The following is a 13,909-nucleotide window of genomic DNA, read 5'->3' as shown; positions in this document are numbered from 1 at the left end:
TGTTTACTTTGTGCCACAGAGTAAAAGAAAAGTTTAAAAACTAATGAATGCAAATCTAATTGACTAATGTACCTAACTAACAATGTAACTTACGTCATATATTTTCAAAATTGTGGTAGAATACAGACAAAATTCACCATTTTAACCACTTTAAAGTGTACAATTCAGTGGCATTTAGCACATTCACAATGGTGTGCAACCACCACTACTACTTAGTTCCAGAATATGTTCATCACCCCAAAAGAAAACCCCTTCCCATTAAGCAGTCACCTCTCCTTCTGCCCTCTCTTTAGACCCTAAAATTTGCTTTTCTGTCTTTGTGTATTTGCCTATTTTGGATATTTCACATAATATGTGACCATTTGTGTCTGGCTTCTTTTAATTAGCAAAATGTTTTCAAGGTTCATCCATGTTGCAGCATGTGTCAGTGTTTCATTCCCTTTTATGGCTGAACAAATTTTCATTATGGTTATACCACATTCTGTTTATCCATTCATCAGCTGATGGACATTTGGATTGTTTCCACCTTTTGGGTATTGTCAGTGGTGCTGCTATTAACACTTGTATACAAGCTTTTATTTGGACATCTGTTTTTAGTTCTCTTGGATAAATATACCTAGGAGAAAAATTGCTGGGTTATGCGGTTCTCTATTTAACTTTTTGAAGAACCACCAAACCGTTTTCCACACCAACAATTCCATCTTCTCCACATTCACATCCATAGCAACATTTGTTAACTCCTTTCCTTTTTTAAAGCCATCCTAGTGGGTGTAAAGCAGAACCTTATTGTGGTTTTGAACATCTTTTTCATGTGTTTGTTGACCACTTATGTGTCTTCTTTGGAGAAATGTCTGTTCAAGTTCTTTGTCCATTTTCAAATTGTGCTGCCTTTTGTTGTTGAATTATAAAAGTTCTTTGTATATTCTGGATACTAGACCCTTATCAGACACACAATTTGCAAATATATTCTCCTATGCTATGTGTTGTCCTATCTTTCTTGATAATATCCTTTGATGTAGAAAAGGTTTTAATTTTGATGAAGTTCAATTTATCTAGTTTTTTCCTTTGTTGCTTGTGCTTTGCATATCTAAGAAATCACTGACAAATCCAAGGTTATGATTTTTTACCCATATTTCCTTCTAAAAGTTTTATAGTTTTAGCTCTTAAATTTAGGTGTCTGATCCACTTTTAGTTAATTTTGTATATAGTGTAAGGGTTCAACTTCATTCTTTTGCATGTGAATATCTAGTTGTCTCTAAATTATATTTTTGTTCATTCTCTAGCAGGCCTTTATTTCCCCAGCTACTGAAGTGACTACATATAATTCTAAAAGGGGTGGGAGCAAGCCTGTAGTTTTAGAAATTTTCATTCCTAAACAACAGAATTCGACAGTCCAGCTATATCTATTTCCTTTAAAATATAACTCAGAAAGACACACCAGGCAATTATGGCCCTTCTTTTATTTTTCTTAAAATAACTAATCCTACCTATTTGCTGAGGTATTACAAGTCCTTCCATTAAAGGTACAAACACTTGATGAAATAAGGTAAAATCATCTATTTAAAATAGCAAACAATGTTTAATGCAAAAATTATTCAAAGGTAGATTTAAGTAAGTCACAGCAGAGATAAACTCAGGTCAAAAAGATAAATTGTTTTCAAATGATTATTAAGGTCTATAACTCAGAAAAATCAATATATTTGTATTTTGGGACTAACAATTTAAGCTCTCTTGGAAAAAATTTACTTGGTAAATATTCTTTCTAAACTATTAATCAGCTTTTAAATGTTTTATTGATCTCCCTCAGAAACAACCAAATATTCTGATAAAGTTCAAAAATACTGTCATGAAGCTATCACGTTTTCTGAATTTACAGCTACACGACAGTCTTATTTCAGTTTTTGCCTGCTAAGGTTCATATCCACTTTTGACATATTATTTTGTCATAAAAGTAACTAAGCAGAAACACGTCTACATTGACTAATTTTTTAGGGGAATTAAATCTTGTTATCAAAATAAACATTTACCAACTATAAAAGGTTTTATAAATAAAGTTTAAAATCACTTTCATGCCCTTTATATTTATAAAACCAACCTTATCCCTTAAGCTGTCAATTTTAAACCATTCCAATAGTTTGACCCCAACATCCAACGGACTTTCAAGAAATGTCCTGTAAGTTAATAGGAAATCTTCTATATAAGTTGGGTCCACAATGGAATGCTCTTCTATTAAATGCATGATGAGACGCTCAGGTGTTGCCTAAAAATCCAAGGACAGAAAGGATTAGAAAATAAACAAACAGCTCAGAAACCAAAGAACTCCTGTTGATTACCTCCCTTTGTAGCCACTCCATTAGATACGTCCACAAAGTAGAGTTTCACCTTGAAAATCCTCAGCACTGGGAGAAGGTAGTCTCTATAGATTGTAATCCACCAGCACCCAGAGATTTAGAGAGAGAAAAGGCAGAGGAATAAAAATACCCACAGCATTTACTCCGTTGCTGTTTTCACTGGCATTTCATCAAAGCAGGGCTTTTGAACTTCACTGATTTACCCCTGGTGTGGACTGTTACTGCCACTCATCCTGCAATGGTGGGGATGTAATGACTGTCTCAAGGCAACAGATGGAAGAGGTGAGAGTTAAAAAAAAAAAGTTTTATTCAAATAAAAAGTTTTTATTAAAAAAAAGAGCAAGATTTCCTCCAAATTTAATCATCCTCAAATTCTCTTCTGCCCCAGGCTATAGGAACAACATACCAGTCCAAGATAGAGTTTTATTGTTGTTGTTACTTCCTAGAATAGAAGTTTCCTCTTCTATAATTTCTCCATGCTAGTTCACCATCTTGAGAGGAACCAGAAGTTCTATAGATAGTTTTTACATTAATCCAAGTTTCAACTGCTTGCTTACATAAAAAAGAATGTAAACAGTATCTACTCTTCAAGCTTCTGAATCAATGTTAAAATTTATCACCTTTGGAGCCTTTTCAAAAGTGGGTACACAGAACAAATGTAGAAATAAACCAGAAGTTAAGCCAAATATAAAAACCAACTGTTGTCCATAACCTCAAATTTCCATTTGTTGCACGCATCCAAATAATTTCATTGGTCATAGTAACTGTATGGTAAACATACATTAATACTAACAATGTCTTTATCTAAGAATTTATTTTAAAAAAGGTAGACACTGCTAACAAGGTATGTAAATAATTTCTTTAGAAGAAGGTCAGAAGTAAGGTTCTTCAGATAACCTATTCAACAGACAACACAACCACAGGTCATTCCTATTCTTTTCTCACTCTTCGAGGCATTCTAAGTCTAAGAGTACCAAACTGGGTTTATCACTCAGGCCAACCACGATTTGAGGTCACTTAATTCTAGTTCTTAGATCATGTATAGCTAAGTCAGTGGTGGAAGGGATCAACATGTTAAAGAAGGCCATTATTCTGATTGGCTAAATCACTGAGGCAGGAAACTGTGGAGACTAGACCATAGACACAAAACTTTATTTAAAGGTGAGTCCCACAGTCATGCAGAAGCATGTCACCAAGGTGCTCACTAGCATCCAACAAGGTGAGATACTGTAAGACAGAGCGTAAAGAGGTGGCAGGTGAAGGAAAAGGCTGGCATGGTTACACTGGCATGGTAGAAACTGGTAAGGATGAGGAAATAAGGAAATATACAGAGCATAACAGGAACCACTATTGGAGAAAGTATTTACAAATATGGAAAGGAAAAGGCTAGAAAAAAGCTCTGTGGTATACAGTACTGGAACTAGGAGTATTGGTATAAACTTATGATTGTTATAGATTGACAGATGGATAGATATAGAAAGTTATAGATGTGTATGAATTTATAGTAAATACATATATTTCCTAGCTCTGTTTGATGAGAGACTCCAGAAGCACTGACACTTCAGTAGCAATGAACTGAGTGAGTGCCCAGATCTTGGTTTTTAGATGCTATTCTCCACTAGAAAGATCCAGGGCTTTCTGATGAAATGGCTGATTCCAAAGCCGAAGCAGGAAAAGTACAAGATAATCCTGGAACATCTTGTTTTGCCAGATAATAAGGAAGTTCTCAAAAAATGATGGGGATATGTCAAAAGGATACAGGAGTCAGCCTTCAGAGGGTACCACTGGACAAATCTGGGACAATCTGATCACAGGAACGACACTGATGGTAAGGGAATACAACACAAAAGCCCATACCAATATAATGAAATTAATGTAAGAAACGAGAATGCTTATCCTTACAGTAGAATACCAATAAATGTAGACGAAATAATGGAAATAGAAAATCACCATTTCAGGCAGGAGTAGTCAATGGAAGTAAAGGTACACAGAGCTTTGCAGGACACAGTGACACTATCCCAGACCATTTCTCCTCCAAATGCTTATCAATCATAAAGGGTAAAATTCTGACTTTACAGTGAGGAAGCTTGGCAAACAGACACCAAATGACCAGGAATTAGGGTTAACTTCACCAGTGCTGGGACAGGTTGACATTTTGTATTCCCTGACATGATGCACTGAGAAGAGCACAACATCATTTCCGTGGAATTCCTGCCAAAAACCATGACTTGAGCCTGGTCACGGGGAAACAATGGAGAGATCCAGGCTGAGGGTTATAATACAGAATATAATGTCTGTATTCTTTAAAACTGCTAATATGAACAGGAAAAGACTATTCCTGGAGTAGACTGAAGTGACATGACAACTAAACACAACTGTGTTCCCAGATGAGATCCTGGAGCAGAAAGGAAAAAGTGCCATTGACGGGATAGTTGGTGAAAATCTAAATAGGGTCTGTGGGCTGAATGGTTTTACTTTATCAGTGTTCATTTCCTAACTTGAAGGGTTCTATGGTATTTATGTAGGAGAATGTTCTTGTTTTTAGGAAACAATGGAATATTTAAGAGTGATGGACATCAGATTTGCAGACTGCTCTCAAGTGGTTCAGAAAAAGACTGATGATAATGGAGAAAAATCAGTGAAATGTTAACAGCCGGGGAATCTGAGTCAGGGAGCTCTTTATACTGTTTTTGCAACTTTTCTGTAAGTTTGAAATTATTTAAAAATGAAGTATTGAAAATCATGAGGCCCCATAAAAAGAAAGCCTATGGCAGTCCACCCACATGTTCATCTTTTCTATGTACAAGGCTTACGTTTATCAGTTTAGAAAAAGAAAGACAGCAGTGAAGAACAGCTTGACTCCTGAGGAAGAACAAATCTCACATCAGTCCCTTATTATTAAATAAGCTGCTGCATTTTTAATGAATAATAACACATTTACTTATTTTGCAACCAAGACTAGCTTGAAAAGAGAAATGGTCATGTATTTATTTCCTCTCTTTCAACTGTAATAACTCTATTTTACATCTGGAGTTCTTTAAAGAAACAGGGGGGTCGGGGGGTTTGGGGAGGCAAGGGGGCTTAGGGGTAGAGGAGAAAGGAGTTAGAGAAGGGAAAACAGTATGGGGATTAATACTCAGACCCTACAATGTGCTAAGGCTTTTGACTTACCCCTAACAAAGCCCTGTCACATCATCCCCAGAGAAGTTAACTCCAGAGAAGTTAATGCCTCTTTCAGTGCCAGAGATTCTGTAAAGCACTCTGCATCTTCACTTAGAATTCCTTATACCTTTACAGTTGGTCCTTTCATTTTCTGTTTTGTGTCTAAATACTGCTGTCTTTGATGAAATTAACTCCCATTATCAATGGATCACAAAATAAATTTGAGAAGGAAAACTTTGAGCAGTATATTCTAAAATAATATCCATACTGATACTAAATGGTAATATCACCCTTCATCATTAAAATGTGTAAAAACCAACTTAGAAAAAGGTAAAAGAACCAACACATTTATTTAAATTAGCTTCTAAAGTTAGTGAATTATTTTGCACTACTCAAAAAGTGGTTCGAAGCCTTTTAAACAAGATGAAAGCTTTATTCTATCAGTGACTAGAACAATAAGCAAAATCACCCACCTTGATTACGATGTGTCCTTTCCTGGTTCCACTCCGATCAAGTTCACGGTGCTCATGAACCATAACAATTTCTCCCTCTTCTTCAACTTTATGGGTATTCTTTTCCACATGATTTAAAATTCTCCAATAATCCTGCTGGGCTATGCAGACAAACTGTCCGAGAACAACATGGGGACAATTAATAAACCTATAGTACATAAATATATCACTACGCACCAAGGCAGAGCACAAAGTTAAGAAATCAAGTGGCATCAGTTCTTTTTTATTTTATCCCTTTAACCCTTAAGAAAAAGCAAGACGAAATAAATAATTCCCGCACAAAGAGACTAAAGAAGTTAAATCTCTTTGAATCTGCTCTAAAAGGAGAAGTGAACATCTACTTCTCTCAAAACTGACACTATGAAAAGAAAACATGAAGCAGGACTAAGTCAGAAACACACAACTGAGAAGTTCCTATTTCTTTCCTTTATTAAAAAAAAAAGACTGAACTGGCTAATATCAGATAGAAATTTAATAAACCAAAACCAACATTTACTTGGTATAGTCTCTTTTAAAAATCTATAATTTGTTCAATTTCACAAATATTTAAGTCAGATATAAAATCTAGTTACCTTTATTAATTGTGATCTTTTGAAACTCTCAATTTAAATCAAGCTATTTTATTTTGAGGAAGGAAAAACAGGCTTAGCCATTTTAAATCAACAATCAAGAATACACAACCAAAGAGAGAAACTTACCTGACAATCATCTACTTTAGTCCTAACAACTCCATGCATGTACTGCTTATCCAGAGTGGGAGTAATTCCAAAACTATTTCCCATAAAGAGATTTTCAACTTTTCCATCTGGATGAATGATTTCCACGGTGCCGTTTAAAATAACATACCATGAGTCAAGCTATAGAGAAAAAGACAGATTTTAAGAATCTTTTTAAAAAGACAGTTATATGCTAACTTTAAAAAATAATCAAGCTATATATAGAACTTGTATAATCTAAAAAAGAAAAAGGAAGATCTGATTGTATTACTAAATACTCTGTTAGGAACACCCTATGCCTGTCTATGCAAACCACTAAAGCTTATTTTACTCTTTCTTCTTTTAGTCACCAAATGAAATCAGGAACTTTCATAATTGACCAAATACTCTTGGAATTTGAATCCACACCCTGCCACTGACTAGCTGAGTGACTCTGGGCAAGTTATTAACCTCTCTGGGCCTGAGTTTCTCTAATGCTAAAATGGGCGTAACAACAGTACCTATCTCATAAGACTTTTGTGTTAATTAAATGAGTTTATACATACTAAGTGCTTAGAATAGTGACTGAACATAGCAAACGCTCAAAAGAAGAGAAAAAGTAGCTAGTGATTAATTCAGAAAGACTACTTACTAAAAGCCTGAATTTTAAGGCATATCTGACAAAATATTCAAAGTTTCTCCTAATGTTAAGAAAACACGGCCTTCATTTATATGAAAGCATTTAATGCTCTAAGAAGATATATTCAAAAGGCCTACTGTGTACCAATGAAAGACCACTTCTTCTTCTTTAGTGTCCCTGCTATTAGTTTAAACTTTGAACAGTTTTAATGTGATTTAAAGGAAATCTGGATTATCATTTCTGAAGGAGAATCAGTGGCAACAATAAATATTTTTTCAAAAGTGTGCTTTTTTTTGATTAGTTCAAATATAAAATGCATTTGTTGTGGAATCTGTGGTTACATAAATTACTTGAGGACAGGGACTGCATCTGGTTTTTCTACCACCATACTCCCTGTGTCTAGAACAGTACCTGGCACAAAGTAAGCACACTACAGATTTTTGCCGACAGAACTGTGGAAAATTAAGAGAATACAAGAATCTGTAGAAAAGAAAAGTTATTGAAAATCCCACTGTTCACACAGTTGTTGTTAAGTTTAGTTTCTCTCCTATGTTTATATTATTTTATATTGTTGAAATATTTAGACTATCCTGCCTTTAAAAAATTTTAACACTAAATTCATTGCTCACCCAACTCTCTTTATGAGCATATCCTCTGTGCCAGACATTTTCTAGGATATGCGGAGAAAACATGTAAACAAAGACAGAGACAAGGCCCTTGCCCTCAAAGAATTTCCATCAAATTTTAAAATAACTTGAATATCTACATAATATTATATTCTGTGGCTGTATAATAATTTAGTTAACCACTGTTTATTATTGAATCATATTTTGGTCATTTCTAATTTCTACTATTATAAATATGCTACAGTGAATATTTTTTGGTATAACTCTGAGTTTTATATTATGACCTGAGGAAAGACACTCAGAAGTGGAATAATAATGTTAGAGATTGTTAAATACTTTGAGGCTTATGTTAAAAATTTCTAAAGGACTTTCTAGAAATACTGTTTATATTTCTACTGGCAGTATATGACAATGTTCATTGACTGACACCTCAGCATTAATTTTCATCAGTTTGATAAGAAAAATAGTGAAGTACTTTCTAACAGCAGTAATACCTTTCAATTCCACTGCATCCTCCCTCCATTCATCCACAAGTTGTCATCTGGGCATTCTGAACATAAATGCCTCAACTGACAGCAGTCCACTAGGAGGCATATGTACCAATAAATTTCTCTCATTCTTTTTTTTTTTAACGTATAATACAGAAAAGGGATAGAAGAATAAATACTTGATAAACACTTGAAACAATAATGATATAAATATACAAATGGAATACAGAAGATTTTAAAAAGTCTTATAACAATTTGAGAAGTAAAAACAAATTTGCTTCAACGAATGTTATTTATTGAACATCTATTCTGTGCAAGGTCCGCTGCTAAGAAATCAAAATTAAGACAAAGTAAAGCAAAAACAAAAATAAAAACTTATCTCTTCAGAAATGTAAACTACCCCAAACTCAGCATGCATTTTAAAAAAAACTGTATAAATTTCCAAAGTCGGGATTTACACAAGTTTATGGAAATCATTCTAAAGATTAGCTCCTGTATTAAATAACATGTAACATATATTTGCTAACTTACCTCTTGCCCATCTTCAAGAATAATAGCTCCAGCCTGCTCTACCACTTCAAAAATCATCACTGAGCAGAGTTCTCTCCTCACAGACATGGTCATGTTTGCAAAAGCAGGGAGCTGGTGCATAAACTCCAGTAATTGTTCTATAAAAAAACAGAAATTCTAGTATAGAGGCCATCAAGAACTACCCGTTAAAGATACAATAAAATCCAGAATTCTTCATAACCCAATTTTCTAATAAACTTATGAATTTATGCTGCTAAAGTAGATAAACCAACATACAAGATTACTGTCGGTTAAAAAAATCACTTTTGGTTAATAGATATATTCAGACACACACAAAAATACAGGCATACTGGAAGATACCAAAATCACAAGCTCCAGAGAGAACCAGGAAACCAGACAGATTCAGCTGAGGCTGGAAAGTTTATCTAATTTTCCTAGCCCAAGGCGCCAACTCCATGGTGGTTAAGTTTAGTGATATCCTTTGATCTAACAGATTAGTGAAAAGGCCTTTCATGTAGTTCTCATTGGGCTAGAGTTTAAAAAAAATGTTATTAATAAATGTCAATAAGAAATTAAATTAGGGGTAACAAATTCTAGTGAATTCTAGGTTCAAGATTTGTCGAAGCAACTACAGGCTAACTCTTTAATTTAACCAAGAGACGTTTATGAGTGTCTGCCTTAGGTCATTCCCTGGTATAGATACATAAGTAATAAAGATAAATATAAAAGAGAAACATATAAGCAGTCAGCTAAAGGCTGAAATAGAAATAACTATAAGGTGCTATCTACCCACAGGTAATTGGGAGTTAATTATATTTAAGTCTTTAAAAAAGCTCTGTGAAAATAGCATAGTATATAACTTTTTATCATTAAAAATGTACTTTCAGTTCCTGTCCCGATAACGTTCACAACATGAGTCTAAATCACAGCTTACTTAACTATATGTCCTTAAAATGGCAAGCAATGGTCAAATTTATTGATCTTTACTCACAGAGATTATTATTAGTAGTAATAGCAGCATCTTCTGATTTGAATGACAGCAATATGACTACTATAAAAGAGAAATCTAGGACAAATTCTTAATTGAATCATAACAATATATAATGACACTAAGCAATCTTTGTCCTTAAAGATAACATTAGATCTTTAGTATCATTCAACCACCCAATCAAAGTATAGTAACTAGTTTTCTAAGTAACTACATGAAGGAAAATTCATAAAGTTTTAACCAAATTTATATTTATATATATACACACACACATATTTCTTCAAGGTAGAGAAGTATGATTTTTGATAAAGTTTGAAATTTTTTTAAAAAGCTAATTCATAAACATTGGACACTGATGTAGTGTTTTAAAAGTCTTATGGACATGAAGGGGGAAATCATTTCAATGCAATCAAAGCTTTTGTTTTATAAATTGGGGCGGCCAGGATGTGAGGGTGATCTGGCTGCAACATCTGTCACTCCATTGATCGCCAGGGTTGAGTTAGCTGATCTGGCTGGCGAGGTGGGCGTCCCCTTGCTCTCTCATCACTCTATGTGTGTCACTCTTGAGGCTGTATACTGAGGACGACCGTTCAGTCAAGAGTATACCAGTGGCTGTGCATCCCTGCTAGAACCTCCAAACAAGCTCACAAATAGGGGCAGTCAGCCTCAAAGATGGCCCTAAATGATCCCTGCCTCTTGATATTCACGTCCTCATGCAGTACCTGCCCATATTGTACTGGGGTTGCTCTGTGTGACAAACAGAATTTGGAAGAAGTGATGATGTCATTTCTAAGGCCAGATATTAAAAGACATTGTGGCATCTGCCTTACTCTCTTTAGGATTACCTGCTTTAGGGGAAGACAACAGCCATGCTAGGAGGACATTTCAGCAACCTCTGGAGAGGCCCACCTGGCAATGAACTGAGGTCATGCCAAAAGCCACGTGAGTAGCCACCTTGGAGGTAATCCTCTAGCTCAGCCCAGCAAAACTTCAGATGATTATAACCCTTGCCAACATTCTGATTATAGCCTCATGAGAGACACTGAGCCACAATCACTCAGCTAGGCCACTCCTGAATTCCAGACCCACAAAAACTATGAGAAAATAAATGTCCATTGTTTTAAGTTACTAAGTTTTGGGGCAATCTGTTATGCAAGATTAGGAACTATATATAAATTAAAACTATAAAATTCTTATTGTGAACAGATGTATTTCTTACCAATGTCATCATCAGTTTTGTCTGCAGGTTCTTTTTCAAGGCATTCTCGAACAAGATCTCGCCCCTGCAGAGGATCTGTTCGATCAATCTCTTCATCTTCCTCTTCTTCGTCTTCAGAATCAACAGGTCCTTCTGGAAGACGTGTTAAATCTACATCTCCTACCTCACTTTCTGTAGCCTATAGAAAGAAATCTTGATCACTTACATTTCATGTTATAAAAATTATGTCACAGTCTGAATTAATCAAAACTATCCCTCCTTCCCAAATATCATAAAGAATTAGGCAATGCTGTATTCTGTATCAAAAACCACATGATATTTATTTATAAAAGGTTTCTCTCTGCCCAAAATACAGGCTCATCATTCCACATGTGAGATCTAGGTAATAAATCCGAGCCAGTAAGTATAAAATGATGAGATTCAAACATCACTAAATGTATTAACACCTGTTTTCCAACACTTTTATTTCTCAAAAGCACAACATTTCTGCATCCAACCCTGTGGCTGAGTGGTTAAGGTTCTGTGCACTCTGCTTCAGTGGCCTGGGTTTGCAGATTCGGATCCCAAGTACAGACCTACTTCCCTCATCAGCCACAGTGTGGAGGTGTCACACCTACAAAAAACTGGAGGAGGATTGGCATAGATGTTAGCTCAGGACAAATCTTCCTCAGCAAAAAAGAAAAAAAAAAAAAAGAGCACATTTCCTAAAACATGAAGTTCAGGAAAGAGAAAGTTTATCAACACCATTTTGTGAGGACCTACTAGTCTATGCCAGATCTTGTAAACAAGTGATTTTTTTCAAGACAGAAGTTTAGAGATCAGTAGGGTAGGCAATAATGTAAATCAAAAACAGAAGTACAAAACAAGCAAATAGTACTGAAAAGTACTAAAATAGGCCAATTAAGGACGGAACAAATACTCATCACTTCCTAATACCTTACTGTTGAATCTAACAGTGTGCAAAGAACAGCTGAGATTACTCTAACCAAGCTTTAAAATAAACTTATGCTTACCACCTCAACTTTGGAAACATATTAGTCTCAAATACTTGCAAAGGAACTAGTAGATTTTTAAAAAACTGTAAACTCAAATGCCATTCACAGAAAATAATGATATCTTTCAGGAAATAAAACTGTCCTAAAAGTGGATTATTAGGAAATATTTCTAAATATTATACCCATTTAACTCATATTATACATAAAAAAGCATGAATATTGAAGCAGTTACAGAAAAATGTGACTTGAACATACAGAAACTTCACAATAATAAATAAGTGCTTTAAACTAACAGCTAGTTAACAAACCAGATTTTAAATACCCAATTTGAGATCTTTAAGATTAGACAAGGTGGCTCTTAAGGATCACAAGGGGCAATCCTATCTCATGACTAGTATGCTCTCCTGAGTTTTGTGGCTACAGAACTTTAGGGGTTAAGTGGAGTGCATTTCTGAATACATCTTTGGAACCACAAACTGGTTAGCAGCTTAAAATCTCTTTTCAAAAGTAAGCAGTTTTAATTTAAATATGTGTACATGCTAAAGTGACTTTTCCAAAAACCTAATTTCTTTACATACAATGATTTTAATCCAAGAAACAAGTGTAAAAAACACTAAAGCAGTATTTCTACACAAGTTAACTTAATTTTTCATAATACAGAAGCTCACCTCCAGAACAGCGTTTTTCCATTTTATCAATTTTTAAGGACAATCTACCTTATAAATTTGGGTTCTTAAACCACCCTGTCATCATCTCAATCTCAGGTTTTTATCCCCTGACCCAGACTATTTCAATCTAGTCTTATTCTCACCTTTTAGATTATGTGTGATAAAAAGATGAATGGGAGGAGTGATATCAGCATCATGGCCAAGTGAGCTCTCCCTGTAAACTCTCTACTCTAAGATACAATCAAAATAACACTCATATTCCAACAGAGGACATCCACACAACATAAAAGACATCTGAGAGACCCACGTAGCCATGTTAGAAGGTGGAGGTGCTGGACCACCACCTGAGGAAGTGGAATAAAGTGGGAGAAAGGTTCTCTTCCTGACTGAAGGGCAGCAACCCAGGCAGAGCACATGGCTCTGAGAGGAAAGGTGGGAGGGCACGGTAGCCCTCCACGGGGAACAACATTGTTCTCTTAGGTCCCTTACAGCCTGGAGGAAAACCCCACACAGAGGTGACTAGCTAATGTGGAGGTGTCTTCATCAAGTTAACACCCCAGAGAGTAGACAGCCAGGGCAGAGAGAGAAGCCCCCGAGATCGCTCAGGAGAAAGAAAGCACCCGTCCCCCCCCACCCCAGTTCAGCACCTGGGAGCTCTACCACCAATCATGGTGGGCTCAGAATACACAGCTCTTGACCCCCACCCAGTGGTGGCAGGTGGAAGTCATGATCAAATACTACCACAGTGTGGAAACACAAAGCCATGTCACTTAGCAGCAAGGAAAAAAGCATTAAATCTCCAGACCAGAAGGAAAATGACAAGTACCCAGAAGGCAATCCTGAAGGCACAGAAATGTATAATCTAAATGATGGAGACGTCAAAACAGCCATTAAAAAAAACTCAACGAGTTACAAGAAAATGCAGATAGACAGCTAAATGAATTCAGGACCTACTTCGTAAGAGATGGAAACTGTAAAGAAGAACTAATCAAATATTGGAGATGAAAAACACAATGGATAAGGACAAATAGGGA

General features: G+C 35.5%; 1 protein-coding gene across 24 annotated transcripts in view; it reads right to left on the bottom strand.

Moving 5' to 3' along the window:
• The window catches only part of RAPGEF6 (Rap guanine nucleotide exchange factor 6), a 201,485-nt gene that overhangs the window by 70,928 nt on the left and 116,648 nt on the right, over positions 1-13,909 (bottom strand). For all 24 annotated transcript variants that reach the window (XM_023616914.2, XM_070232665.1, XM_070232666.1 and 21 more), the window contains 5 exon segments: positions 11,213-11,390; positions 9,006-9,142; positions 6,724-6,882; positions 5,987-6,139; positions 2,096-2,260 (listed from right to left, as the gene is read on the bottom strand). In XM_023616914.2, the coding sequence (XP_023472682.1) occupies positions 2,096-2,260; positions 5,987-6,139; positions 6,724-6,882; positions 9,006-9,142; positions 11,213-11,390 (792 nt within the window).

Source organism: Equus caballus, chromosome 14 (genome assembly GCF_041296265.1).
Source record: "Equus caballus isolate H_3958 breed thoroughbred chromosome 14, TB-T2T, whole genome shotgun sequence".
Classification (NCBI taxonomy): Eukaryota; Metazoa; Chordata; class Mammalia; order Perissodactyla; family Equidae; genus Equus; species Equus caballus.
Note: the sequence above shows the minus strand (reverse complement) of the source record. Positions and strands in the feature narration are given on the sequence as shown.